This window comes from Cottoperca gobio, chromosome 5 (genome assembly GCF_900634415.1).
Source record: "Cottoperca gobio chromosome 5, fCotGob3.1, whole genome shotgun sequence".
In the NCBI taxonomy this organism is placed as follows: domain Eukaryota; kingdom Metazoa; phylum Chordata; class Actinopteri; order Perciformes; family Bovichtidae; genus Cottoperca; species Cottoperca gobio.
This window is the reverse complement of record NC_041359.1, coordinates 25,326,729-25,352,612: the sequence shown is the minus strand read 5'-3', so window position 1 is coordinate 25,352,612 and position 25,884 is coordinate 25,326,729. Positions and strand designations below refer to the sequence as shown.

Sequence of the window (25,884 nt, the reverse complement as noted above, 5' to 3'; positions counted from 1 at the left end):
TTCTGTGGGATGACACTGTTGCTGCGTGTAGTTCGGTAGAAAGAAAATAGTTCCTACATGAAACTGCTCACAACCAGGTCTGTGGATGATCTTCAGTAGTCGGGTCATGATTTCTGGAAAGAGACTTTGCGGTTGAGTTTTTCAAATGTATTTTTTTTACCACTTTGAACCACAAGCCGAATATCATCTAGTTCCATTATTTCGGAGAGATTGCAGACATCTCTACGGTTGATATCTCCAACACTCGGCAACTCGCACCAAAACAGTCTAGACCATAGACCATCTTCAACCCCCTGTTGAAGACCTCCAAGCACCCCTCCCCACGGACTCCTTCAAGCGTCTTCTATACAATATATACAGTAGGGGGTCCCTGCGCCACGCTACACCAGTTTGGGGGTCCTTGGCCTGAAAAACGTTGAAGACCCCTGAAGCTACTGATAAAAAGCACTATTGTAAAATTAAAAATATGTATTTTTGATTTTGGGGTGAACTGTCCCTTTAAATGCTTAGAGAAGAAACCAACCATGTTACGTTTGCTCCCGAAGTTGGTAAACAACTGGCCTCGTGTTACCAGTACCACAAACCACCACTCAGGAGAACTCTGACTGTGTGTGTGTGTGTGTGTGTGTGTGTGTGTGTGTGTGTCTGTGTGCGTGTGTGTGTGTGTGTGTGTGTGTCCGTGTGTGTGTGACGGAACACTAAACAGTGGAAAAAAAGGAGGACAGCCTTTGATGTGACCTAACATAATCTCTGGTGATGGGTTGGAATGTCACAATTTGGCCACACACACTTTCTCTCTCTCTCTCTCTCACTCACACACACATACATGCACACACACTGACCCAGTGGAATTCCCCCGTTCATTGATGTGTCGTGCTCTGCTTGATGTTGATTGGCTCTCAGAGCTGCGCTTTGTCCATCAGTAGGACAAAGTAATCCATCTTCATTGTTGTCCAAATACTTTCTTTGGCGTTGATCGCGGCGTCTTTTTCCGTTTTTGTAATCACTATAATTGAATTGAACTCACATTTCCAGTAATGAATTCCAACTCCTATCCTAAACCTTTTTATTTGAAGTGCGTTTACTTCGCTGTACAGCAAAACAGTTTGATGGACTTTATGTTTTATGTTGTGTTTTTGTTGTTCTGTGGAGACAACAGATGTAAATCAGTTACTAGAGAACTTTAATTTGTGTGTTATACCTGCAAACTATAGATTTACTCTGGAGTTGTAGAAGAGAGGCTGAACTGTCCAGCAGGTTTAATTTTAGGGTAAGAACAGATATTTATCAACCAATCATGTGTCTCAAAGGAGCAGCACGCACCGATAATCAGTTTATATGACCTCAGTGTTTCAGCGGACTCCTTTAATAATCTGAGATGAGAAACTCTCCTCTAATTGGCCCTAATTCGTCTCTGTGCTATTAATTAGTAAAAACTCAAACTGATCTGTCTGCTGATGATGATGTTCAGACTGTTTCCCGGATCTGATTTATAAAAGCCTGTTTCTGTTTCTGTTTCCTCTGCAGCAACAAGAACATGTTTGCACCCTTGTTTCCATGGTAACCCGAGAGGAGCATGCACGTCCGGGTCAGGAGTTAAGCTCAGCGCTCGTCTCCTCCGCCTACCTCCTGTGAGAACTACACTACCCACAATTCCTGTGAACTGACGACCCAGGTCTGACGTTTAGATCACTTAAAAAAAAAAAAAAAGACACTCAGAGGAACAAAAACTACAAAAACACAAACAACGCTGCTGTGAAGACGCCCAACATGGCCAACAACACGGCGGACCACCCTCCGGGGAATTCGGTTGCAGAGGGCAACCATGACGGGGACTTTGGGGTGAGCGTGATGGACCTGAGGGACCTGATGGAGCTGCGGAGCGCCGAGGCCGTCAACAAGATACAGGACAATCACGGAGACGTGCAGGGCATCTGCCGCCGCCTGAAAACATCACCCATAGAAGGTGAGACACGTCCAACACACCGACAGACTGTTCATTTACTGGAAAGAGTCAAAAATGCAATCAATCACCAGGAAATAACTTTCTTTAGATTCTTCTTAGATTTAGTTTTTCACCAAAAACACTGAAAGATCCAACGTTCGGATATTAAAACTCACATTAAGCCTTTTACCTACAATCAAAACTGACTTTAGTTCCAGAGTGGTAACCTGTTGTGAGACAGGTAGGTGAGGAAAGGAACAGTACAGTGCAGAGATTTCAAATAGCCTATAATAGCCATCTAACTTTTCTCCTACCGAATCGTATTGTTCTCGGGTTGGTATCTAATGATCCGTTGCCTGGTACGGGTCGGCGCCCAGGGTTTGGGAAGCACTGTTTTGTTTCATACTTAATTTAATCAAGATATTAATCAGTATTGAAGCCGATGGTTTGAATCATCAGTCAGGGAGCCGCCAATTTGAATCTCATGCAGTCAAATCAGGGTTCATTGGTCAAGGTTGATTAATCAACCAAGCGAAGAAGACAACTGCCCCGCTGGGACCCCGAAGAGCCCCAACTTTATTGTTTGACAGTTGGTTCATTAAATCGAAATTTGTTTGACAATTTGCACCACTCTGGTCCACTATAAACAAAAGCAGCTTCTGCACTATTTACCAATCTCATGATCCTTTAATACAAATCCAGTTCAACACCTTAACAAGGCCCAACAGCAAAAGAAGATGTGCGCCTGGAGCTTTCTTTTTGCTGCATCCTGGTACACAGAGTAACATAAGATAATGACTAGACTCGTCTAACTTCTGGTGAGAGCAGAGCAGCTTCGTGAACGTTCTCTAACTTCGTCTCTACACAGCCAGAAACTCTTTTACTTAAAGATATTTTACTTGAGTAAAAGTAGCAAATAGTACTTGAGTAAATGTGACTTTGTGCCACTGAAAATGCACAAGGCAAGTTTATTTATAAAGCTCAACAACAAGGCGATTTCAAAGTGCTTTACGAACATTAAAAGCATTAAAAAACTGATTATAAAATGACATTTAAATACAGTTAATAATAAACCTAGTCTCAGTTATTAAAGAGTAAAGAGAATATGAATACAAAAAGCTCAAATAGGAATAAGACGGGTATAAAACACAAGACTTAAAGTTACAGTGCTGTGTAAGATATTAATAATTATTTGATTTAATAAAAGGCACCGGCATTTAAGAAACACACGCACACATATCAGGAGGTGACTGTGTGTGAGACATTAAAGAATGATAATACAAACAAAGACACATCGGATGAATCACACTCCTTGTTTTGTGTTGATTGATCATCAGTTTGGATTTCAGTCAGAGCTTCATGTGAGGCCAGAAAATGGCCGACATGCTGCTCTTTGTTATTACTCCTCCCCTCTCTCATCTTTTGATCCGTGTGTGTGTTGACATGATTCTGTGTGTGTGTGTGTGTGTGTGTGTGTGTGTGTGTGTGTGTGTGTCTATGTGTGTCTGTGTGTTTGCAACCATCGGCCCATTCCAGGATTGAAATTAGTTCCAGCCCGTTCCCCTAATGGCTCCATAGATCATTGCTCTGTTCCATTTAGTAATCAGAGGACAGCTGTAGTCGCGTCCTCTACGCAAGAAATTACTCACTTTAATGAAGAAACTGTAATTATATTTTCACTGCAGAGCAGGAGGGGGGGAGGGGGGGGAAACCTAAATGTAAGGTTGAGGGCAAACACAATGATGGAGTGTTAAAGTTAACTAGAGTGATACTGGACAACTCCAGGTTACTACCAGGTTCTTCATCGGCATCATTTTCATTAATTATGTTTAATAATGTTTTATAGTACTTATATAGTTATATATAGTCCATAAGGTTGTTGCTTGTGAGCGACCGATACATTCTCCAAAACCACTGGGTCCTACTTTTCCCATGATTCAAGGTTTTCTTTGTTGTCCCACTGGGGAACATTTGTTTTTCAGCCCGGGTTCACATGAAATGAGAATACAAAAAGACAACATCATCGTCAAATAAACACAATAAACCACAGAGTTAGAACAAGGAAATTAAAATTCATACCGAGTACACATGTACATTAGAGCAACTGTGCACCACCGTTTGTTTCCACAGGCTGAGTCTGGAACTAACCATGACAATGACTCTGACGTGTGAAATCATAGGAGTGGCCCTTTAAATCTATATTTAGGATTCTGTGTCTTGCTGTATGGTTGTTCCAGTGTAGGAACTGATTTATAGTTTAGTTTTACTGTGTCCTAGATTATCACACTGTCCGCTTTAATTAATTTAACTCCAGAGTCTAATTGTTAGTCTTTGATTCACTTTGTGACACCGAGTGGCAGAATGTTGGCAGTCGGATGCAGGAGCTAGTATTGCTAAAACCCTGCAGAGAATATATTGTTTGTAATTGAACTATAGTCATATTGATGCATCCAGAGGCCACTATTATTGGACAGCTTGAGCTTTTCTCACTTATCAGTATCGGCGTATATGTCGGCTAAGATTGTAGTTCTGATTTGAGAGAACATTCCCAACTCAAGCTTCAGGTTACTTCATTGTCCATTACATTTGCATAAAATTAATATTTCTCTTAAGCACAGGAATATAAGACGACACATCATATCAAACGACACATCATACCCAACACCACATCATACCCAACACCACATCATATCAAATGACACATACCCAACGCATACCCAACACCACATCATACCCAACACCACATCATATCAAACTGACACATACCCAACGCATACCCAACACCACATCATACCCAACACCACATCATACCCAACACCACAATCATACCCAACACCACATCATATCAACTGACACATACCCAACGCATACCCAAACCACATCATACCCAACACCACATCATACCCAACACCACATCATACCCAACACCACATCATATCAAACGACACATTTCCAACGCATACCCAACACCACATCATATCAAACGACACATCATACCCAACACCACATCATACCAACACCACATCATACCCAACGCATACTTAACACCACATCATACCCAACACATACCCAACACCACATCATACCCAATACCACATCATACCCAACACCACATCATACCCACACCACATCATACCCAACGCATACTCAAACCCACATCATACCCAACACCACATCATACCCAACACCACATCATACCCAACACCACATCATACCCAACGCATACTCAACACCACTCATCACCCAACGCATTACTCAACACAACATCATCCCAAACACCACATCATACCCAACACCCACAGTCAACCCAAACACAACCCAACACCAAATTCATACCCACGAATACTTAACACCAATCATACCCAACACATAACCAAAACCACCACATCATATCCCAACACACATCATACCCAACACCACATCATACCCAACGCATACTCACACCACATCCATACCCAACTAACACCAATCATACCCAACCACATACCCAACCACCAAATTCATACCCAAACACCACATATACCCAACACCACATCATACCCAACGCATACCCAACCAACCAATCATACCCAACGCATACCCAACACCACATATACCAACGCATACCAAACACCCTACCACATCTATACCCACGGCATACCCAACACCTACCTCATACACCAACTCACTACCCAACACCCACATCATACCCCAACACCACATCATACCCCAACCACCACATCATACCCAACCCACACAACAAATATGTATCTTAAAAACTTAAAGTGACCAAGCAGTAATAAAAGTGAGTGTTTTTCTGTTTCTTCCACTGGCATGTAAGTCCATCTCCATCCCAACAATGCTTGATACTCGGCCGTATATAACCATGAATAAATTGATGCTGAGAGGGAATATTTAAACAGGTCCCAGCAGATCCACTTACTAAGGTTTTTTTGTAGAGCTTTCAATCGTCTTACACGCTCTTCATCAGTGGATGAAGTTTTCTGGCATGTCCCGGAGAAGGATCTCAGAAGTTGTTATGACTTTTTGTCCATGTTTGATGAAGAGTTACTTCTACTGAGCTCCCGATTAAACGATCCATCTCCATAACAACTGGTGAAGACTAGTGACACGGTGGAATAAGATTTAGTTGGAAATCAAACATGCATCGACCACCGCTGTGGGCAGCAAACACACCCTGAGCAGAGGAAGAAGAACCGGAGCATGTAGTCGTGGCAACTTAAAATCAGTTAGTGAGTGAGGCAACAAATCACACAAACTCAATCGTCTTACAGATCTTTAATGCACGCATGCATGGCGTCCTTCTTAGAAGTGAGCCCCCTACAGTGGGTTAAATTGAGCTTTAACTGCAGTACAAACAAAGCCATAAAAGCCAAACCTGCATCTGGTATCCCTCCATACAAGAAGGATATCAAATCACTTACGTGCCCTACAATAAAGTAAATTCACCATCTGCAGCGTTATCATTGCATTTCATCTTAAAGCTTACAACATGTTTCTTAACTATATGATAACATTTCTTACATTTTATATTACATTTCATAAACCTTTTAATACCATAATTTCCACGTCTGTTTAAAGTAGAGCCAAACAAACTGTTGGCTGAGGATTCATCGCTTCATGTTGTTTTAATAATAAAAAATGGAAAGTCAATAATTGGTCATTGGCCTTTTAATCAGCCTGATGATTCCACGCTGTGCACAGCACGGTGAAAGGAGTTGTTTACCCTGATGATGTGTTGGATGTTGTGCTGGCTCGTCATCAAACGGCTCACTCTCAGCAGATCATTAAAAATGAACCACTGACATAAACTGCAGAAAGTGATTCAGTGGCAGTCAACACTAACCTCGGTGACGAACGCATTGCATTTCCTTTGGCTACTTTACAATAAAAGCCAAGTCCATGTTTTGGCAATTCAACACTTTTAATGTGAAGCAACATCAGCAAGAAATAGTGCGTTTAGTACCTCAACACAACTCGGGGTCCCTGTGAATATCTAGTCCTCTTGTATCTAAAGGTCATTTGAATCTGGTGCAGAAAAAGTGGACTCCACCACTAACAACTAGTAAGTGGAGAGAAGCAACACATAACACAAATCCTACAATGTATAACTCGATTATCGCTGTTGTTTGCATCATAAACAGCCAGCGTCACGTCAGCTCTGTCTCTGCAGCAGAAGTGAAACCTGAGTTCCTGTTTCCCACCGTAACCTGATTTCTCACATTGATCAGGTTTCTTGTGTCCATGTACACAGTCAGTGTCTGTCCAGAACTGAAGCTGCGATGAATCATGTTTCTCACATCATCAAACACAACAGAAAACCTGTTTGTCTGATCGCCAGTTGACTGTTATCTAAGCGGAGCAGCATTATGTTAGCAGTTAGCGACTTCACACTGTTATATTTAACTGTTTCTCTATCAGCTCACTGTTCTGGCTGTGATAATGAGATGTTTCCTCTTCAGCTGCTTTTACTTTCAGTCTGTTAAATCAGCTGCTGATTGGTCGCTGACCACACACACTCTCACACACGAGGCTCAGCTGCAGCCGCACACCCCGCTGGTTAATGTGTATTGATAAATCTGTCTGCTGCCTCTTTGGAGGGCATTGATCGTCCTTCTCATCATTTTACTAAATCTGTGTATTTCACATTGAGAGGACACACGGCCTCTGAGCAGGAGACACCCAGCCGGGTGTTAACTTTATTCAAACAGGACCTGGGTTACAAAGAGCTTCACAAAGACACGCATACAGACCTAAAAATAAACGACTATTTTAGGAAATGCTAATGAACAGCAGCATGTTCTGTCTCTGCTCAGGTGAGAAGAAGACAGGAGATGATTTCTTTTTGTGTCTGTAGTGTCACCGCTATTCCTTCATGTAAAGACGTCGGCCTCATCAGACAAACATCCAGGACTGTGTGCTGAAACTGACATCAAGCTGATGATCAGATTTGAAGCAAAGAGAGTTTGGACATTTTGTGCCGTTTCTCTCGTGTAAAGATATTAGTCCCTTCGGTTAAATCTACAGAGAACATGAGATGAAACTGATACAAAGACTGAACAGATTACATGAATACTTCACACTCAAAATGACCATTTGTATATTAACTCGCCTCGTGTTGAAAACATAATTTTTCCCGTGAGCTTCTGCGTCGAACGAAGAATCAGAAGAAAGAGATTAATCTGAAATAATTGAAGTTAATAGTGGCTGCAGAACTATATAAATATCAGTTTACGAACTCTCACACAGCTCGTGCACTATAATCCAAGTCTCCTGTATCCAGGCGTCTGCTCAGTACTTCCCGAACGCAAGCTTTTTACACTAAATATTTACTTTTTAATAACTTAAATATTACTCTCATGGACGAGCAAGCGTGACACTCGTCCATCAACACTTCCACATTTAATATTTAGGGTCTTAATGAACTTGTGGTTTCAGCACTAACTATGAGAAACCAGAAGAATTGTGATTAATTTGTGCGGCAATGAGTTTCCTCCTTCATGACGGTGAAGATGATAGAAATAGGTTGAAGAAACTTCTCACTAGACCATATGAGGATTTCGGGATCGAGCAAATTCTCGTCTCAGCTGATACTCGATCTGTGAGATCAATACCAGCATCGATATTTGTTAACCATAATGATGCATGTTGTATAGGGACCGAGAAATCTGAGCTGTAAATCAGTACACACACACACACACACACACACACACACACACACACACACACACACACACACACACACACGTGGGTTCAGAGGTTTCTCGGCCTGCTGGCGTGTCGGATCTTTCAAGCTCTGTGGTGTGAGAAGTCAGCAACCAATCTGAGATTCAGCTTGAGCTGTGTGACCCGAGTCTCATTCACTGTCACACACACACATACACACACACACACACACACACACACACACACACAGCCTCAGGTCATCTATGTTTGCCAGTTCAAGTAGAAAGCTCCTCTTAGCGTTCAGCAAGAGGGAGAAAGACATGCAACGCTTTTCATGTCTTTCTTTTCTTCTTTTACGCTCTGTTACATCTCTAAATTAAATGAAATTAAAATACACTGTTATCTATAGTTGACTTCACCCTCTGAAACTCTCTTTCCAAATGAGCTGCGAAACTCAAATCCATCCATCTATTAGCTATACACACTTATCCTTGATGACCCAGCTGACATTGGGGCGAGAGGCAGAGAACAGCAGTAAATCACACGGCTTGAGGAATACAAATCTGAAATATATGCAAAGTTGTTGTGTAAATGGTTTCTGTTTTGTTTGCCTGTGGATTTATGAAGCTCAGCCGTTGCATGGTTGTGCAGCAGAGGATGTGAGTGTATTAAAGGCAGTTTTATCTCCTGTAGACAGTCTGAGGACACTGAAGCTGGAACCACCATAATCACCCTCCCCCCGCTGTGTTCGCCTGGAAATTAAACGCTTCTGTTAAATCTGATGCTCATTTGTTCGCTTCCATCTCTTTGGAAAGAAAACAACAACAAAAAAATCATAATAATATATTATAATAATATAATATTAACAGCAACAGGATGAGTTGAAGGTGATCTTGTTTTTTTAGAGGCAGATGATGTGAAATTAACATTTTAGGCGATTCCCGTCAGGGAGTATATTTAAATAAAATAGTTATATTTGTGTACAAAAACCATGTTTCCATGATAGGGTCTGTTGACTGCGTGAATACTGCATATTGTCTGGGTATTTACTCCCTTACTGCACAGTTAATACTGTGAGAAAAGTCTGACTGCAGACGTCAAACACATAGAACTCGCTGTAATAATCCTGCTGCAGGGACACAATACATTTTTGGGATAATCCAGTAAAGAAACGGTGTTTTGGTGAATTCCTCTAAAAATTTCCCGAGATCTTTGATGGACTTCATCCTGCACAACTGCACAAATAATCTCAGTATACATTTATAATCTGAAACTTGTGTGTATCTATTTCCCCCGGCCATTGGTGTATGCTTTACATCTGAGTCACAGAGCTACGACGGATGTTTGCTGTTCTTAAGGTCCTGGATCTTAACCATCTGGATGAAATTCTTTAAAAAACCTGCTGCACATTAAAAAAAAGAAGGAAATAAGTTTTGTAGGATTCTGGAAATACCTTCAATACAGATTTACGTTTTGTTAAATGATCATCTGGGTTTTTCACATTGTTTGCTTAAAGATATCTTACTGTGAGTGTGTGTGAGTGTGTGTGTGAGTGCACTTTTGCGTGACCTGTGTGTCACCACATACCATTGCATGCTATTACGCCACATATCTTCATGCATTTTTAAGCAGAGTGAAATGGCTTTCTTCCCATTAGACGAAAGGACCAGCAGTAAATGGCATTTGATTAACATACCGTACGGAACAGGGTATTGTTTTAAAGGAATAGGAAGTAGTTTGTTGCAGAACAAATGTATAGATGGCAACATATATGGACATAAAGATAATTATAACCACTATACCACTATGACTATCTGTTGGGTAACTTTTTGTTATTCAACAGAAAATGCCAGATTATATAAAAACTGTCCAGTTTCAAATGTTTACATCAAATGTCAGATTCATATTGTTCTTTAATTATTATAGTTCTGGATTAAAATCCTAGTTTTACCAGTTTTAGTCTGAAAACAGCTGCTTGTGTTTTAACTTCTGTAAACTTTCACTTACTTTGTTCATTAAAAAAAAAAGATTTACTATTGTATTGTTTACAAACTGATATTGAACTGCGACTCCGAGACAGTGCTGGCATGTTTCCATTGGACAAGAAAACAGCGTTGTCACCCGCTGCCGGGCTGTGTATGAAGCCAGTCGGTCAGTTCAACTGTACGCTTTAATATTTGTCTAAGCCAAAGATCAAACAAACTGTTCTGTCAATAACAAACATGTAAATTAACAAAACCTAACTAAGAAATCCCGAAGAGACTCTCAAGACTCAATTCCCTTCAAGTAACTCACATTTTGTGATCATTTCTGCGTATTAAATCAAAATACGATGTTATCAGTGAGAACTCTCAGAGTGACCTGGAAGAAAGAAGCTCTGCAGGACGAGAGAAAAGATGGAGGCAAAGACAGAAGTGGATGAACTGCAGAGATGATAAAGAAAACCGGAAGCAGTCCTGACAGCATGGAGGAGAGAGACGCAGAAAACTGTCCTCTGTCTTTGTAGTGGACTTCAAACATTCAGAACAATGAGACCGGACATTAATCTCCGCTGCTGTGGTTTCATCTGTCAGCGGGAGAATGAATGGAAGTGAAAGCTGCGTGTGGTAAAAAGATGGAAGCTGCACGTTGGCTGATAGAGCTGTGTGTTGGAAGAGACCTCTTTTTGGACCAATGAAGTCCATTTCTGCTGGAAGCTGAAGCTCATAAACATCTGTGACAGGCGAGTGTGCCGCCGCCTGCTCATCATCTCAGAGCTTTAATCTGCATCTCCACCGGGACGTTCACCAACAGATGAAACCGTCACACCACAATCACAACATTAAACCAGAAAGAACCCGACTCGTATCGATCAAACATCCAGTAAAGGTGCTCTGTGGTTCTGTTTGTCTTTATTTTAGTGAGACGGGAGCTTTCGGCAACAATCACCGGCTTCAAAATGATGAAACCAAACTTTGAACTGAACCACAGAGAGATGAAAGATCGCTGATGATGACTTTGACAACTGGTGTATTTTTAAAATCTGTTTGTGCAACGTGTCATGTTTCTGCTTCTGCTTTAAACCACAGAGATACTCGTGTTACTGTCGCTGCTTTTACACAGAAGCATATTCATGTCGAGTATATGCTGCGCACGGTACTGGTCTGTTAACACTGTAGCTTTTAGGGTTTACTTTTAAACACTTATTATTTACATCTCTAGCATCAATTTATATCATCTCATTCATTTGACCCTTTATCTCACATCAGCTAAGATCACTTAACCCTTAATCGTCTTAAAGCAACATTACGCAAGAATTGTGTGTTTTTGTGATTTAGTTTCAGGGTAATTCACTGATTCACAGCTGTAACGCTACACGTGCATTTGTTATAACTACATTAATTATGATTTTAAAAAACTAGCGAGTCGACAACTTTGCTATCACAGCCAAACACAAAGCAAGTGCAACAAGACAAAGCAATCCAGCTAATGGTACTTACTAGTCCAACATCAGGACGGTCAGCTCGCCGTCTGCCTTACAGCGTTTTATTTTGCGAAGCGCTCCTGATCGACTAAGCTTGTCTACTCTTGTCCCGGCGGCCTCTTGCTCGGTCACTCTCTCCTTTTCTCTTCTTTGCTTCTTCGGTGTCTTCGCCTCTGCCATGATTTCTGTGGAGGATGTTGACCCCCTATTTCCTGCTCACCCGGCCTGACCTCCTCCTCCCAGTGGTCCGTATCTCCTGTGCTGGTGGTGTAAACACCAACACTCCCCCAGTGCTCCCAGCTCCCAGTCCTGACAGCACGGCTAACTGAGCTAATGGCTACATAGCTGACGGCAGCTACTGTTAGCAGCGGTTAGCGTTACTTTAGCTTTCTGTCCATCAGGGTCAGGGTTAGGAAAAACCAGAAAAGATTTTTCTCCATGAAATATGATCCAGTTTCACCAAAATCATCTTAGTTCTGTAAAGACTTACGCTCTTCTCCCGTCAGTGTAGTTTTAAGGTAAAATACTTGCATAATGTTGCTTTACCTCATTTCACTTCCTCGTATGTTCTTTCCTTTCATCTCCTCTCATCTTATGAAGCCATCTAATTATGATTACATGACACAAGTGATGAGGAAAGTAGTACCTCTGTGTGCACCAGGGCGCTCAAAATAGCAGAAACTAGTATCTGGTAGTTTTACCTGATTACTGCGTCGATAGAGAGACAGATGATGAGGAAGAGGAAGAGAGGAACTCTTCATTCAGTCTGTCTGTAGAGAATCATAAGAGGCCATTATTAAAGCACATGGAGGCAGGAACATGTTCATGCAGACTTACAGAGAAATCCTGGCAGTGCGGTCTGTTGACATTCAGATCACGTTCCACTGCACATCTCCCCGATTCCACCAAGAATCCACGGCAGCCATGTTGTTTCCCCACACAGCCGTGCAGAGGAAGTCACAGATATTCAGGTTTTACTGAAAAACACCAAGATGCATTAAAAAAGGAAGCACATCAGTGAAAGTAGTTCTCACTCAGACTCGTCCCCGTGCACACAGACCAAAAGTTGCTGCAAATAAAGTGTTTACTGGATTTAAAGTTAACGAGGTCCTGTGGTGACGCGCTCAGCTCAGATCCTCCTTTTAATAAAGAGTGAAGATAAACAAGAGCTGCTGATTATTCATTAATTGCAAATGGTGTTTTTAAGATCTGATTTTCACCCAGAACAAAAGAAAACTAAACTAAGAAGCTCCAAAGACAAAGCCCTCCTGCTCGGCTCCCTTTGTAAGCATCCGGGTCGACTGAGAGATCTTCTTGTGTTTATCCTCTTTATATGGAGAATGGATGAGCAGTTAGAGATGAGTCACTGCTGGAGGATGACAGTCACAGCTCTGGATTCAATAACTCACAGATATTGTTTGGTCTTCAGAGAGCAGAGCATTGTAAGAAGATCTGTCTGCAGAGGGACAGGAAGAGAAACATCACACAGAGTTTTTAATTAACTGGAATATTCAATTGGTGGAAGTGATATTCAAAGAAGTTTGTAGGCGACTTCGACGGTACCTGTTCAAACAGTGGGCTTTGGCTCTGGTGGAGCGGCACATTGTGTGTCCAGCAGAGTGGCTGCCATGGACGCATCGCTACCACAGACCACACACACCAGTGGTTCCCAGCCTGGGGGTCGGGGCCTTCACAAGGGGCCACTGGATAAACCTGAAGGGTCGCAAGATGATGGACAGGAAGTGGAACTTAGAGGAAATGTTCTTCTGATTAGGGCTGAATGATTTGGAAAGTGTTGACAGAATGGTATTTTGCCTTTAACAAATATTGTTCCTCTTGCAAATTGGATATTGCACCACTCCGTATTGCAATTCTCGATAAAATTAGGATGAATTGTTTCTGATATATACATTTATATTTATTTTTTAAGATTTATTTGACCTTTTTCTTGTGAATTTCTGAATACTTTTTGCCTGTCAAGCCTGTTACAAATGATCAAAATAAAGTATTTTGATAGTAGACGAATGGAACTGGTGACCGGGGGTCCGGAGAAATACTGCTGGATACAACAGACAGGAAACTACTTACATCTGTTTATAATTCATTTCTGATCATTGGAGAGTGGCTGCACCTGAACGCACCATTTGTCTGACCTTTTTTGTTTTTAACTGAATCTCCAGACAGAAAGGAGTAAGGAACACAAACAAATGTCATTTCAGTGGGTGGAACAAATCAGTGTTGGTGATTCGCCCAAATAAATACTGTATATGGAAATACTGCAGCCTTTCATGGCAACAAAAGTAGGTCATGTTGCGTTCTTTTCATAACTATTGTGCATCTTCTGCCTTCGCTGCGTGTAGGTGCACAGTGAGATAATCACACTTCCAACAAAGCTTTAAGACGGGAGGTTTTTACTGGAGGCAATTGTGAAACTGAAAACATTATTGACCCACACATGTAATGACAGTTATTGCAAATCAACGCGCACACACACACACACACACACACACAGTGCTTAATCTATATACTGTACATATACATACTGGGCTTTCCTTGTAGCTTTTATCCACACACCTGAAACTCATTTGTTCCATGTTCTGTCCTGTGTTTGAATGTTACTACCATGAAAAAGGCTTCTCGCCAAATCAGGGCGGTGTCAGCTGTGCAGAATTATTTATTTCACTCTGAGGTACTTGGATTGTTTTTCTCGACTCCAAAGAGCATCACGTGATCTTTTTCCAAAATATTTTTTGTGAGCAAAAGCAAATACGCACTCCAGTTATTTGAATGAATAAATGAAACCTTTATTGCCACTGGGGACATGTGCAACATCAACAACTCTACATGACGGCACATAAAATAAATACATCTTACTTGCATAACATAAAAGAAACACATCAGAACAATCATGAAACATTTCTTTATCTTGTGTTCGTGTCTGCAGGTCTGTCTGGTAACCCCGTGGATTTGGAGAAACGTCACGCGGCATTCGGCAAGAACTTCATCCCCCCCAAGAAGGCCAAGACGTTCCTGCAGCTGGTGTGGGAGGCTCTGCAGGACGTCACGCTTATTATTCTGGAAATCGCCGCCATCATCTCGCTTGGCCTGTCCTTCTACCATCCACCAGGGGGCGACAGTGAAGGTCGGTACAGTCAGTCTGCACTGAGACAGGGGGCCGTAGATAACACTGAGGCTAGTCCTCGCTATTTTATTTCAATAGTTTTAGTAACCTGGGGGGAGTTTACATTCTACAATTATATATTTAAATATATATAATTACATTTGATCTTTGCTAGGCCAACAATATAACAAATAAATGAAGGTTTCAGTATTTCTCCTCGAGAATTAAATTCCTGGAGAAACTAAAGATAATCTTTGTTGGTGAAAATTATGATATAATTGAGCAATAAATTAAATTTGAAATATCTTGTAATAAATATATTTTAATTAAATGTATAAATATTTTTATTTTAAAAATTGTTATATTTCTTTTTTCTTTTAATTAAATTATTTTTCTTACATGTTCGGAATAAATAAAATAAATCAGTAATTATAAAATCCTGGCCTTGGCAACAAAGATGTTAAAAAACTAAAATGTAAAAATAGTAATAATTAATGAACAAAAGAAAATAGAAAAAGAAAAGTGCACGTGATTCATCAACGTGTCCTCGTCCTCTCACAGCATGTGGCGAGGTTGCAGGCGGCATCGAGGACGAAGGCGAGGCCCAGGCTGGCTGGATCGAGGGCGCCGCCATCCTGTTCTCGGTTATCATCGTTGTCCTGGTGACGGCTTTCAACGATTGGTCCAAGGAGAAGCAGTTCCGCGGGCTGCAGAGTCGCATCGAGCAGGAGCAGAAGTTCACCGTCATCCGCAAAGGCCAGGTCATCCAGATCCCTGTGTCCGAGATCGTGGTGGGAGACATCGCTCAGATCAAATATGGTACGAGACCACAAACGCAACACTGAAATATCAAACCTGTGACGTCAATAACTGCCTCACAGGTTTAAAGATGGACACAAATGACTGGATGGTCCCTGAACCTGACGTTCCTCAAACTGTCCACACAAAGCTGGGAGCACGCTATTGTTTAAAATATCATTAAGATTTCCCTTCACTAGGAAACAGAAGACCCTCTAGGAAAAACATACCCAAACCCAGGAAGATGAAAGAATGTAATGCTAATTTAAATACAAGCTAACATGTGTTTACACCTCAGCTGTTTCCGGGAAAGAAATTAAATGCACCTTCTGACCTTTGTGCCTGCAGGAGACTTGCTCCCTGCTGACGGGATCCTGATCCAAGGCAACGACCTGAAGATTGACGAGAGCTCTCTCACCGGAGAGTCCGATCAGGTCCGAAAGTCTTTGGAGAAGGACCCCATGCTGCTGTCCGGTAAGTGCCTGCTCACGGTCTCCTGACTGACCAGCACTGATGATTCTGCTGATGTTCACATCCCGTAAACACATTCACTGTTTCTGTTTGATTCTTGTCTGGAAGGAAAATCCTTAATTTAAGTGCTGCAGGATCTAATTTTGTGGTTCGTTCCTCCAGGATTGCTGAAGTGATCTTTCCTTTTTTTTGTTTGTAGTACAATTTAATATCTAATACTTGCATTAAGTTAAGTAAAAGAGTCAAAACTCAACATACATGAAATGTGTTTTGGGCCTTTGGAGACGTGTTTGTGTCTCGTAATGTAGACCCTGAAATGTTATTGGCGTAAAATTCAGACATTGGAGGTAAGTTTACAGCTGTATGGCTTTATTTGTGGCTCTTCATTATTCTACATGTCATTTCTTTGGACAGCGTGAGACTTTAAATGGGTGTCTCACGTCAAAAGCAGGACATTTGGCAACCCTGGTTTCTCTCTCTGATGCTCAGAACCAATAACTGATATTTCTGGTTCATCCTGGTTGAGCTGTTGAATCTTTTGTGACATCCAGGCACTAAAATGTAAATCTAAAAAGAGCAACAATTGATCCAGTGTCATCAGAAGACATCAGATAAAGCTGTGTGTCATCAGCGTAGAAAGATGTTCCATGATCCTGATCACACCACCAAGAGGTAGCTGACTGATCTTTGGGAACTCCACATGTTGATCATTTCAGCAAACTGTAACAAAAAACTGCTAACAGGGGTATTCACCAATGCAGCTGAAGAAAAGATCAAATAATAAAGAAATGACGAAAGAAGAGTTCCAGTTGTGACTCCCAGCTTCTTGAATCTCTCCTCAGGGACCCACGTCATGGAGGGATCAGGCAGGATGGTGGTGTCGGCCGTCGGCCTCAACTCTCAAACCGGCATCATCTTTACTCTACTGGGCGCCGGCGAGAACGAAGCAGTGAAGAAGGTCAAGAAAAGTAAGATATGAGATGAATGAGTCGCACACGTCTCAAAAAACACAACTCATGTTGAAGTGTTGAAGGTCATACGAGGAAACTAAGTGTGTGAAGTGTTGGGAGGAAAGAAAGAAAGTCAACTATCATCGTGTCAGCTTCTGAATATTTCTACTCGGCTGTTTGAACAGTGCAGATTGGAAATATTTGCACGTTTTTTTATCAGCTGGTGTTGATTTGAAGTTTCTCCTGTCGTACTAGCCGACTCTGTCAGCAGAGTTCATCTAGTCCGAGCTGATAACAGCAGAGCTGTTTGAAGGGTCTAACTTTAATATTTTAACATTAGTGATCACAAAAGCATCCTCAGTGAATAAATGAGACCACGGATGAGTTCACCCGTAGTGATCATATCTGCTGACCAAACACGACTGCAGTGGTATCTGACCAAAGGGATGTGTACAACAGCCAGTTTAAATGACCTTTCACTAAGCCCCGCCCCTAAATATGTATTGTCCAATCACAGCTCAGCAACCACAACACACCAGGACAGGCCTGTCAAAGTTTGGATTTCTGCACATGTGGAAGCGGTGTGCATGGGGTTGTACTAAGAGATATACTCTGCATGGGTGGCGTCATTCGTAGACTACATTAGCTTGGCTAATTAGCTTACAACCAAAAAATAAATATATCTTTCTTGTAAGATTCTACTATAACACCAGAAATAAATAAGGGAGCTAAGCGTGTTTACATGAGGCTGAGTTATTACAACATGTGGGACTATTCAATGCTGATTTAGGAGTCTTTTACATGGTTCTCATTTTTAAAGAATGAGTTGAAAATATAAATAAAGTTGTGCAACGTCAGCTCAGTAGCTGGAAATGATGACGTCCGCCAGCGATTTTGTTATTTCAGCAGAATTGTTGGTTACTGGATAAAAATGAGAGGCTCCGTTTTTTTACTTCAGTCTGAAATAAATAAATTGTTGTACATTTGCAAATTAATGCATATTTCTAAACATTTCATACACTTTGAAATGTGTTTCCACGCAGACCTTAAAAAAGAGAAAAGAATCCACCAAAAGACAAAAAGATGTGTTTGGTTGGTCACCTTAATAAACACTACTGTACGTCGTGGTCTCATTTATTCACGGTAGTTTACGGCCACTATCCTGAGGTATTGATTTGACAGTGATGTTATGTTGGTTAAAAATGTGAAACGTACCTTCCTCTGTTTACATACAGTTGCTTTTTGAAGTGGAACCCTTCAAAAAGTCCAGATGATCCTCTTTCACAGAGCAGTTTGATGTAAACCAACAGGCTTCTGCAGTCGGTCTCTATTGCTTTTGATTTGCTTGTGATCATGCTAACCCCCTTTTACTCATGTGTTTTTTTTTAGTTTGTTTTTTGTCTGATCATTTGTTTTATTGGCTAAAGTTTGAGTTTGTCAGGCATTCATTGTGAACTGGCTGAATGTACAAGCTCAGCGGAGAGAGACGCTCAGGTTTACATTTCGGCCACCAGTCACTGATTTAAAAAAAAACCAAAGCAGTAATGAATTCCTAATGAGGAGAACCACAAGACACGTTTTCAGATCCAACTGACGTTAAACTCAAAATGAGCAGAAGAAGAGAATTTATATCAGCATCTCATGCATGTGTCTGTACTTCTACGTTTGTGAGGGCCCTCATTAGCATAATACATCAAACCCGAACTGTCACCTTAATCTATAATCTAAATCTAAACATAATCCCAAAACCCTCAAAAAGCCCGTTGAAGAAATGAGGACTGGACCGAATGGCGTCACTTTTCGAAATTGTCCTCATTTTCAAAAAACTGTACTCGGTCCCCACAAAGATAGAAGTACATGAATGCACACAACGCATTGTTTGTGTGTCTCTTGCGTTCTGGTAGCAGCCGACACACAGCAGACTTTACTGTCACACATGGCTGCGTCAACCCACAGTACACACACAAATGCACATTAAAACACACAGTCACACACACACACACACACACACACACACACACACACACACACACACACACACACACACACACACACACACACATTTGTGCATTCATGTAAAGTCACACCCATTGGTTATCTTACAGGCCTAAGTGCCTCCAGTATGTGCAAACACAGACACACACACACACGCTTGAAGCAGTTTAGCCTTTGTCATCAATCACAAACCACAAACTGAATAACAAAGAGCTTTGTGTGTGTGTGTGTGTGTGTGTGTGTGTGTGTTGGCTTTGACCTTGCTAAACCTCCTTTCACAATGAAAGCAACTAGCTCCATATTTGGGCAACAGTAGGAAGTGAATGTCCCAGAGGAGGAAAATACATGTCACCTGCACCTGTCACACATCTGATCAATACACGACCGCTGACAAGGATCCATAGCTGATGTTAAGATCCACACGTACGCGTGCAAACAGCCATAACGAATTCAGATATCTGCAGTAAAGGAAGTGAACCGAGTCCATCAGCCACACAAACACCACCTGAACCAGTCCACACAAGAATAATTGTTGATAAGTCTCCCTCTCCCACAACAATCCAGTTCAGAATTATTGAATAAAGTCAAAACTCAACGCATCAATTAAATTGCTGCCTTTGCTTTTTATTAGAAAGTTGAAACTAGACCAAAAAAACAGGAAATTAAATGAGAGATAAGGGAACGACCGTTGCTGCCCCAGAATGAAAACCAGGGATTTCTTAAAGGAATAGTTTACTCAACAACAACATAGATTGTATTCAGTACTCACATCGCTCTCTCTGGTCCTGCCCTGTGGTATCACTGCAAACAGACTTCGACGAAAGCCAACAAACAAATTGTTTAGCAATATTTTTGCCAAATAAGTAACTGGATTTCTATGATGCAGATTAGATACAAGACGCTCGTATAATTCTGTCATTATTAGAGAGTTTCTCGGGCGTTTCGTTTGGCCTCCGTCGAAGTGTGTTTGCACAGAATATGCTTTAATTTCTCAGCTCCTCCTTAACGTGAGTACTATATACATTTGATATTGTTTTAGGGCGAACTATATTCATAAACCCTTAAATGGCTGTTGGGAATGTCATTGTTGCAGGTATTTGACCTTAATAAACAGTTATTAGTATTGGACTATTTATAATGGTGATAAAATGCTGGCGTAGGAGCGCTTCTTTAACTCGAATAGAGTTAGTTTGTGCTCTTTAGATAGGAATACATGTAGACAAAGAATACCAAGAAGATATTAAATTAAAATATAGCAACTTTAGATGTTAGAACAAAAAACAAACACATTTCTGCAACAATCTCATGGAACAAGTGGCCATTTTAAGTGGTATTCCACCAATAGGAATCTTCCACTTGGACTTGTTGTTGTGACCAAAAGAATCAAGTCATCCTTTGGGCATGATGCATGTTTGTTCAAAGTTTCATGGCAATCCATCCAATAGTTGTTGAGATATTTCTGTGGAAACCAACGAGTTAGACAAACATTTACATCCCTGGAGAAAACGGCAAACTTATTTTAGGCTGCAACAATCGCAACACACCTGATAAGAAATATGTGAGAACGTTGAAATGGACCGATGGATCGAATATATTCAATATAATGTTGGATTAAACTTTGTTCTTGCTGCACTGATGAAGCACCAGCACAAGGAAATGCAGTTTAGCATCAAAGCAGAAAGTGGTGAAGGTGATGAACAATAAAAAGAGTTTATAAACTGATGAATGTAGCTAAACGTACAACATTAACAAAACCAATAATGTATATTTGTTTCATGCATTATTGTTTAAAATTCTGATTGAATTTATTTAGATTACTGCATTGATAAATTGATAAATTGATGAGCTCCGCTGTCAAACACCGCTGGTTCTCCGCAGCAGGCTGTCGCGTCTCTCTCCTCTGATTGGTCCATTCCTGCCCACAACACACACACGACACACACACACCTGTGGGTTTCTATCAGTTTGAACTTTGTGTTCTCCCTCAGTTTGATTTGATCTTATTTTTCTTTTGAGCCATTTTATCAGCATTCCGCCCTCTCTCTCTGTCCGAACAGGTAAAAAACAAGGACCCCCCGAAAATCGCAACAAAGGTAACCCCTCCATTCATCCATCTGTCCCTCTCTGTCCCCCCATCCTCCCTGTTTCTCACCCCCCTCCTCACCCTCCACTCGGCGGCAGGAGGGGAGCGTCCAGTCCATCTCTCTCTTTCTCTCTGCTGTATAAAGGGGGACGTTCTCTCACCTTGCTTTACCTGTGAAAGGGTGCAACTCTCAACCTTCAAGTCTTCGACAGCCAATCACAGCGTCCACAGTTGTCATGGTTATAAGGGGGTGACGATGGGCTTATATTCGTGCCTTAAACTCTGAGACCTTGTCGGGACGTTTTCAGCACAAGAGGAGTTTCTGCAACCAAACTATATTTATTTATAAATGATCCACATTGGCGCACAAACATAACCTCAGTCGTTTGCTCTGTAACTAAGTTGCTTGGACGACTTGATCCAGTTCCATTCAAAAGAATTACCTTGTGAGTGTTTGCTACATTTTTTCAAGCAAATATGCCAAATTAAATTGGTTTTAGCTTCTCAAATGTGAATTTATTCTGGCTTTCTTGCTCTTCTATCTATTTCTCTACAAAATAAATATACGTGCTTGCAAAAACTCAAATGTCCCGTCGCGCTCTCCAGTGAGGTTCACTCTAGTCTGACCTCTAATGTCTCTTTCATGGGTGACGCAGTGGTGAAAACAAGTGCTCCCTCGGTGCTTCCCTCAATATTTAACATTTAGGGTATTTGATGGCTGTGTGTTTGTGTCGATGACGTCTTTGCGGCAACCTCCAAACTCCAACAGCCAACCGTCCTCAATGTCCCGTGTGATCCAACACATGTCCAACTTCCTCTGCAAGCTGTCTCCACACACACACACAAACACATGCACTCTCTCTCTCACACACACACACACACACACGCTGCTCCCCTCCTCCCGACCTCCCATGGTTTGAGCATCTGCTGCGTGCAGAATGCTTCTTGATGTACACACACACACACACACCTTGCTCTTGGACGCTCATCACACTTTTGCACACAGAAACATTTCACAGAGCTGCGGTCACGGATGACCTCCACCAAAAACACATAGAGAACAAAATCCTCAGAAACACCTTCAGTCAGACGGACGACTTTCAGTTTCAGTGGTGGAAGAAGTATTCAGATTATAACTACTACAAGTAAAAGTCCTGCCTTCAAAGCTTACTTAAGTAAAAGTATGTAGTATTATCAGCAACATGTACTTACAGTATGGAAAGTAAAAGTATTCACTGTGCAGTCAAATGTTCCCTGGAAGTATTAATATATATATATGATGTTTTTGGATAAATATTACGGCTGCATTGATGTGTACGTTGCATTTTGCTGCTGTAGAAGTTTAAGGTTATGCATCATATTCTATAAGATCTATAAGAAGCACAACTCTCTAAATATTTAACTTCTCATGAGCTCAGAAGAACAGCGCTGTTTGTGGCCGATGCTTTTTCCAGCTGATCCAAGAGAATTAGAAACTCCTAAAGGAACACTTCATCCTCCAGTTATTAAAAATATATCGCATGTGGTTTCCACTGGACAGGAAGTGCATCAAACATTGACAAAAGGAAAAAGACAAATGTAATCTAATACAAAGAAAAGCACAATATTTCCCTCTGAGATGAGGAATAGAAGTATAAAGCTGCATAAAATGTTAGTTACTTTCCACCACCTGTTGAGTTCTGACACCAACTCTGCAGCTTTTAGTCCATTTGCCTCTTTTAGCTCCTAGTTTTGGTTTCACAGCACATTGACTGAACGCTACGAGTGTCAGCGTTTGGATCATGATGCTTCTTTGTGCTAGATGTACAATAAGGAAGCTTTTTGTACTTTGTGTCACAATTGTGTACCTGTCAGATTAAGGTGGAGTTCTTCTGCCCCCTAGTGGCCAGAAAATAAATGCAGCTTTAAATGTATCTTTTACAGTTTAGTTTTAATATATTCAAAAGCTTCTACTTGTTGACCCTGTAAAGCTACAATCACTTCCTGCTGGTGTTTCACTATAAAAGGGAGAATTAGGGCTGCGGTTAAAGGTTATTTTCATTGACGATTAATCTGCCCATCACACTTTCACATGAGGCAAAAGCAACAAATCCTCACAAATGAGATGCTGAAATATGCAATTAATCATTTAGCAATAAATTCCAGCCGGTTGATAAACCAGCTGTTGAATATCTAGTGGAGGTTTAAAAGGGAAACATCTGTGCAGGAAGTAAATCAACGAGTAGAAGTAGAAGAAGCCGGGGAGAAAATGTAAATGGAAACAGTATTAGTGTTACGATTAATGGAGAGTGGAGAAATGATTCTTAAAATGAGTTTCATCAACATCGCTGCTCTCACTTTCTCTTTTTAACACCAAGACTCTTTTCGTTCACTCGATCACTTCTACTTTGCCCTGTTGTTTTTTGAAACTTACTCTTAAATTAGCAAACGTTAAACTTCCTGCAGATGTTTCACATTAAAAGTCTACCAGGAAAAGGGGTATTTGTCCCTTTGAGCTACTGGAAGGCTTTTAATGTGAAACATCTGTGCAGGAGGTGATAAGTTTTGCCGATGGCAATAAAATAAAAAATAATGAAGGCCTCACTGTTTTTGAGGATTAGTGGAGGATTTCAAATGTTTTCCCTTCACACATTTATAATATCCTGAATGTGACTTTCTGTTGACACTGCTGAGAGAAAGCAACTGATCCAAACAGTGCCGTGATGTTCTCCGGCTGAAGCGAGGCTGTCAGTGTGTGTGGGAGTTGCACCCTTGCAGTATTAGTGGGCTGTGGGCTGTCGTCTGTTCTGTTTGTGTATCCTCAGTTTCTTTTCTTTTCGCCTTTGATTCCTCTCATTTCTCTCACTGTTGCCTCCTTGCAGGGTGTTGCTCAGGACTCCATGTTGTCTTGTAATCACTGTTTGACTCTCTCCCTCTTCTGTTATTTTTTCTGTCTTGCTGAAGTCTCCTGCAGCCTCCACAGCTCTGCAGCCTCCTCTACCTCCTCTTGTCTATCACTGTCGTGGTTCTGCATCGCTGTCGTTTTTCCGTTTTCTGGGGTGATCCTTTGAGTTCGTCTTCTGTTTGTTGACTTGCTTTCTTTTTGATTGTCAGACACCCCCTCCCCTCTGCCCGCCGTGCGCTCTCCCGTGGTTCAGTGCTGCGCCTGTTTACAGTTCTGTGGTTGGTCAGTGGGTCTCAGTCCTGTTCATGTGAAGCTGTGTCAGTTAGTTCTATGTTGTGGCTTGTCTTCAGAGTGGACCATGTGCATAAAGCTCCACAGTTTCCTGGTTTGACACCGACTCATCCGCACATTCAGAGTGTCTCAATGTCATGTGGAGGTCACGCTGTCATGAAATAACTTCCCTTTTAGCAGAATGATGTATGGAAACTCAGAGTGAGGCAGTGACGATGACGGGGAAGGAGTTATTGGGGATAAAAGCGTCCAAAAAAACATGTTAAAGATCAAGATCACTGTGGACGTTTTCTACAAAACATGAGCAGTGATCTGGGAGGAAATGTCATCTTAGCAGAGACATTGAGCCACATGCAAGAACATTTTTAAGGGTTGCTTGAGCGAGTGTTCAAACTAGTGTAAGGCAGGTTAATTAAGTGCATCGAGACAAACTGCAAAGGAAACACACCACAATCAAATTCATTACAAACAACCTACATTTATAAAATGAGGATAAAAGTTACAGTTTGTCAACGATTAATAATTCTTTGATTGAATAAAAGGCAGCAGCAAACAGAGACGTCTTCAGGCTTGATGGAAAAGTTGACGGTTGCAGCAGTTCCAGATTTATAGTGAACAAACATCCCTCGTTGTAACTTGATGGGTAGCACCTGTTCATAACGAGGTGTACAGTCTTGAGATTTGGTCACACGTTGATCGATGCCCCCAAATTGCTTTATGAAGCTCTGCTGCTCTGCTGTATTTGTTGTTAAGTTTCCTTCACAAACATGTCGCCAAAGAGTAAAAAGAAGAATTTCACACTTCTGAGCTTCAAGGGAGAAATTTAGCAGACACAAATACAAATGTTGCAGTTGTCATGGTATCTAGTGAGGGTGACAACATCATAGACAATACCAAAGACACACATAAACAGGATTTAACAGGATCAAAATAAAGTAAAGTAAGTGGCCACTGGGTGTAGGTTTCAAAGTCTACAATCTAACTCCTTCACACGTTACAACAATAAAAAATAAAATACATCTGCACACAAAATATATCATGTACACCTTAATACCATAAAAGTGAGCACAGCTTATCCCCCGGTAAGCCTCGCTGCCTTCCCACTATAAACAATTCAGCACAATAAGCTTCTTCCAGATCCATCTATTTATCTGTACATAAATCATACAACAGGCTAAATCCCTCAACGCAAAACGTTCTCTTAAAACACAGAAGTT

General features: G+C 41.2%; 1 protein-coding gene across 1 annotated transcript in view; it reads left to right on the top strand.

Moving 5' to 3' along the window:
• The window catches only part of LOC115008333 (plasma membrane calcium-transporting ATPase 1-like), a 90,012-nt gene that overhangs the window by 31,861 nt on the left and 32,267 nt on the right, over window positions 1–25,884 (top strand). Inside the window, 6 exon segments of the mRNA XM_029431880.1 lie at window positions 1,528–1,966; window positions 15,019–15,216; window positions 15,757–16,014; window positions 16,342–16,467; window positions 17,307–17,432; window positions 21,467–21,502. Coding sequence (XP_029287740.1) covers window positions 1,771–1,966; window positions 15,019–15,216; window positions 15,757–16,014; window positions 16,342–16,467; window positions 17,307–17,432; window positions 21,467–21,502 — 940 coding nt within the window. The 5' untranslated portion in view covers window positions 1,528–1,770.